Source organism: Trichogramma pretiosum, unplaced genomic scaffold (genome assembly GCF_000599845.2).
Source record: "Trichogramma pretiosum strain Unisexual culture from Peru unplaced genomic scaffold, Tpre_2.0 scaffold114, whole genome shotgun sequence".
Classification (NCBI taxonomy): domain Eukaryota; kingdom Metazoa; phylum Arthropoda; class Insecta; order Hymenoptera; family Trichogrammatidae; genus Trichogramma; species Trichogramma pretiosum.
In genome coordinates this window covers 338,911-343,738 of record NW_019640798.1, presented here as the reverse complement: position 1 = coordinate 343,738, position 4,828 = coordinate 338,911, and the positions used below count along the sequence as shown (strand labels likewise).

The 4,828-nt window shown below is 40.3% G+C and overlaps 1 protein-coding gene across 1 annotated transcript; it reads left to right on the top strand.

Moving 5' to 3' along the window:
• The first annotated feature begins 220 nt into the window (after positions 1-220).
• LOC106658314 (zinc finger protein OZF-like) lies at positions 221-2,199 on the top strand. The gene is made up of 6 exons (XM_023458517.1): positions 221-246; positions 320-434; positions 493-1,518; positions 1,573-1,722; positions 2,016-2,031; positions 2,126-2,199. Exons 1-6 carry the CDS (start codon positions 221-223, stop codon positions 2,197-2,199), a joined length of 1,407 nt encoding a protein of 468 aa, XP_023314285.1.
• Positions 2,200-4,828: the final 2,629 nt, after the last annotated feature.

Below are 4,828 nucleotides of genomic sequence, written 5' to 3'. Positions count from 1 at the left end.
GAAAGTATCGCCTAGAAGCTATCACAATCGCGGGATCTCCTCGCTAACTAGTGCTAAGCAGTGCGTTAAGTCGCAAACAAAGAGCTAAATTCTCGAGCAAGTGTTTATAAATTGGTGAATTCAAGGTTACGCGTTGATTACTCGAGGCGTTTAACCTCGAAATTTTTTTTCGATGTATATCGTGAACAATCTACAGTGAATACCCATAATTAAGCGAGTGATGGAAAGTAGAGAGAATACAATCAGGTATAATATTTTTTGTGAGTACTATAATATTTTTAGAAGCAATCGCTTCATTAAACTTGATTATTATATCCAGGGTGAAGGAAGAGCCAAACCATAATTCGCGAGATGCAGGTGACGATCATGTTTTCCATCCGGTGGACTCCATTAAAACCGAAAACGTTGAGACTTTGCCGTTTCATGAACTATCGGTGAGTTCAATGTTTTTAATCATGTTCTGTTTATCCACTAATAGAGTTTTGATTTTAGGCAAAATACGAGAATGAAGCTTTGGCGTCACAAGAGAGGTTAGATGAAAAAATTTTTATAGATTTGGAGTGCAAAAATGTAAAACCCGAACAGACGTCTCTATCGACATGCATCTGCAAATCTGAATATCGAACCAATTCCATGAATGAAAAATGTCTAATAATTTTGATAAAAAAAGGATTTGATTATGATAATAATCGTCAGTTTCATAAATGTAATATATGCCACAAGACATTTTCATGCAAAGGTGATCTCAAGTCTCACATAAATGTGATACATGCTCGCATCAAATCATTTGAATGTTATATATGTTGCGAAACGTTTGGATACAAATATACCCTCAAAAATCACATAAAGGCCCATCATATTCGTAGCAAACCGTTCGAATGTGAGATATGTCACAAGTCATTTAGCCGTAAATATAACTTGAAAATTCACAAAATCACTGTACATGATTGTAGTAAACTCTTCGATTGTGAAATTTGTCACAAATCATTTGGATACCAGTATAAACTCAAAACGCACATAAATACAGTGCATAACCGAAGCAAACCTTTCGAATGTGAGATTTGTCACAAATCATTTGGACTCAAAACTCACCTTCAGCGTCACATTAAAGCAGTACATGAACGTAGCAAACCCTTTGAGTGTGATATTTGTCACAAACCATTTTCTTCCAAGGCTTCCGTAAATATTCACATTATTTCAATACATAATCGTAGCAAACCATTTGAATGTGAAATTTGTCACAAATCATTTGGACAAAAAGGTCACCTTAAATCTCACATAAATTCAGTACATAATCTTATGAAACCTTTCGAGTGTGAGATTTGCCACAAACCATTTGGACTCAAAACTCACCTTCAGCGTCACATTAAAGCAGTACATGATCGTAGCAAACCATTTGAATGTGAGATTTGTCACAAATCATTTGGATACAACAGTCACCTCAAACTTCACATCGATGTAGTACATAATCAGAGCAAACCCTTCGACTGTGAGATTTGTCATAAATCATTTGGAATAAAAGGTTACCTTAAATCTCACATAAATTTAGTACACAATCGGAGCAAACCTTTCGAATGTGAAATTTGTCATAAATCATTTGGACAAAAAAGTTACCTCAAAATTCACATCAATTCAGTTCATGATCGTAAAAAATCCTTCGAGTGTGAGATCTGTCGCAGGTCATTTTCATGTAAAGCTGGCCTTGATAAACACATAAATACAGTACATGATCGTAGCAAAGCATTTGAATGTGAGATTTGTCACAAATCATTTGGACAAAAAGGTCACCTTAAATCTCACATAAATTCAGTACATAATCTTATGAAACCTTTCGAGTGTGATATTTGTCATAAATCATTTGGACAAAAAAGTCACCTTAAAGATCACATTTATGTAGTACATTATCAGATTAATCTCCTCGAGTGTGAGATTTGTCCCAAATCATTTGGCACTAAGAGTTGTACTAATAAATACATAAATACAGAACATAATCAGAACAAACCTTTTGTCAGAAGTCATTTGGAGAAAAAAGTAAGCTTAAAAAACATGTAAAGGTAGTACATGACCGTAGAAACTCCCTCGATTGTTAGACAAAAAATTAATCTCAAAAAATACGTAAATTCAGTTTATGATTATGATAAAACATCGAATTTAAAAATTATTCTGAGACATTTGAATCCAATGGTATATCCAAACTGACTAATGAAAATTATCTAGTGCGCCTATTGCGTTAGAGCACACATCAGTGTGTCCAAAGCCAATTCTATCGGGCTATAATTACAGCGCTAAAGAAATCTTGTCAATTTTTCTCAAAAATATAAAATCTAATTTGTACTTCAATTATATTCATCAATAAAAATTGAAAAAATCAGAAGAAACATTATAGCGACTCAATTTATTAATCGCATCATCATCCATGCAGCGGATCATTTCGATATTCAAATAGCAAATTTCTATCGGATTTTTTTCCAAGGAATCCGATATACGTCACAGATTCTCGATAACTCTTATCAATTTCGAACGAAAATGAAAAGAGAGTTAAGGAACTCGATATCGCGATCGCAAGTAGCATCGAGACGAATACAAGAAAATAACGACTGCGAAATAACGCGAAAGCTCGAAAGCCGTCATTATTGAAAAGCTATATATACCTCGCGTATGCAATCTCGTACGTGAGTTTTCATCGGTCTCATAAGCTCTCCTCGCTGTTATTATCGTGAAAAGGCACATGCTCGCAAAGTATATATGTGTATAATATACCACGGAAGCGCCTGCATCGGACACAAACCGTTCCGTTCTCAGCGAAATAATAATTGTCCGCAGTCGGTTAATTTCAATTTCTTTGCGTCGAGAGCCGAGGCTACGGCAACGGCCTCGTAATATATTTTCAGCCTAAGATACGGCGGCTTTTTTGTGCCCTAATGTTTTTTGCCTTCAAAGAAACGAGCTCGCTGCCGAGATATTCTTCTCGCTTCTTTTCTTTCTGGCTTTGGCTTTTTCTCTCTCTCTCTCTCTCTCTCTCTCTCTCTTGCAGCCAAGCGATTTCCATCAGCTCGACTATATAAAAACAAACACTTGAGCGCAGCAGCAACAGCAGCCTGCGCATAAGCCCCCCCTCTGCCCCACCGCAACAGTGTTAAAAGCTCTAAGCGTTATACGAAGCGTCCGGTAAAATATTCACTTGTATTTAGCGTTTAAAAAGAATAATTCGGACGGCGCTATGTACGTGTGCGTAGCGTAGCAGGGGTGTGGGTAGTAGGAGCAGCAGCAGCAGCAGCGACGTTACACTTTTGTAGGTCGTTTTCTCTCGGCTGCCATGCACCGTCGACTTTCTCGTTAGGACTACAGGACGTTATACTGCCAGCAGCAGCAGCAAAGCTCGGCTCAATGGGGATTAGCTCGGGAGCTTGGTAGCTCGTCGACCCTTGGATCCCGAGTATATATACAGATATATACAACGTATACACAGTTACGAGCGAGGCGGAGAGAGAGAGAACGCAGAACTACTTTGGGGCTGCTGCTGCTGCTGCTGCTGCTGCCGAGAGCTGTCTTTGAAGTTTTAGGGGATACAGTCGCGTTTATATTGTCGGCTCAGGGTAACGAATTCATTAATTCGTTTTTCATTAGTTTTGCTCGCGCGCGATAATATAATGCGCGCGAAATAACGCCCCCGCCTCGCGAGCAAAAGCGTTAAAAGAAACGACTTTATTAAATAAAAAAATCGTGTCATATTCCGGTGTGCGCACGAGCTTGTCTATATATTGCGAGCTGCGCGTCTTATATAAGCCTTGCCTTGGTTGCGGAGGTGTATATCAAACACACACATACATCGACACATTTACGCATTCATAGACCGAGACGCGCGCTCCAAGACTCGGCAGCCGCTGTATATACGTGTGTAAAACTCCTTAATTAAGTGCGCTTAATTAAACAGCGAAAGGACCAACTGCACGGATTTAATTAATTATTTCATAAACGCCGTTCGCGCTGGTACACATTTTTCACTTATATATATTCGGTAGCTTTATATATAGGGCACTCGTGTGCGCGCACGTACGTTACGTTATATTATATACAAGTCGCGAGCGTGTATATAGCACACGGTACAGTGCAAAAGGGGTGAAGGGGAGGCTCTCGTTTGTACGTATATACACGCAGGTACGTACGAGTAGTATAAGCGAAGCTTAAAGGCACTGCGTCGTGTTACAGAGAGAGACTAGGCACAAAACTAGCTGCGCACTTGGAAAAGGGTGAGTTATCCAACTACTACTACTACTACTACTACTACACATAGCATCGCGCACACACTACAATATATGGAATGACACTCGACAACTTTTCGAGTGCGCCTAGCACTGGCAGCGGCAGCGTCACTCGTGTGCATTGGCTGCTGCTGCTACTCTCCTGCGTCGTCGTCGTCGTCGCTCACCCTCGAGTAAGAGAGACGTATAAGATAACCGATAGGTACGTGCGTTGTAGCAGCAGCAGCCTAGGCGTGAGTGTGTTCCTTAGTATAGTGAGGGGGTAGGTGCTCCAGGAGCGAAGATGTGTGTACAAGGAGCTCGTAGAGAATAAAATACGTGCGTTTGCCAGTAGTGTACGCCTGCAGTCGTCTCGCTCGCTCGCTCTTGGACATTAATATTACCGATGTGACTTCTCATTTTCTTCCTCGGCTGCCCTCGCCTCCTCCCACCCTCTTATCCTTCTTTATGCACCACAGCGTCGCGTACGTATATATACGCGTTTCGCGCTCGCGCGACGTCATTAATTATTAATGTCACGCGAGAGATGGGGGATGGGGGGGTAGTAGCAGCGAGCTTTCGAAAAT

Bases quoted from the DNA above. Each gene is read 5' to 3' on its own strand.
- LOC106658314 (XM_023458517.1), top strand. From the start codon at position 221: ATGGAAAGTAGAGAGAATACAATCAG. The intron at 435-492 runs GTGAGTTCAATG...TTTTGATTTTAG, and splicing joins TGCCGTTTCATGAACTATCG to GCAAAATACGAGAATGAAGC. The intron at 1,519-1,572 runs AAAGGTTACCTT...AGCAAACCTTTC, and splicing joins GTCATAAATCATTTGGAATA to GAATGTGAAATTTGTCATAA.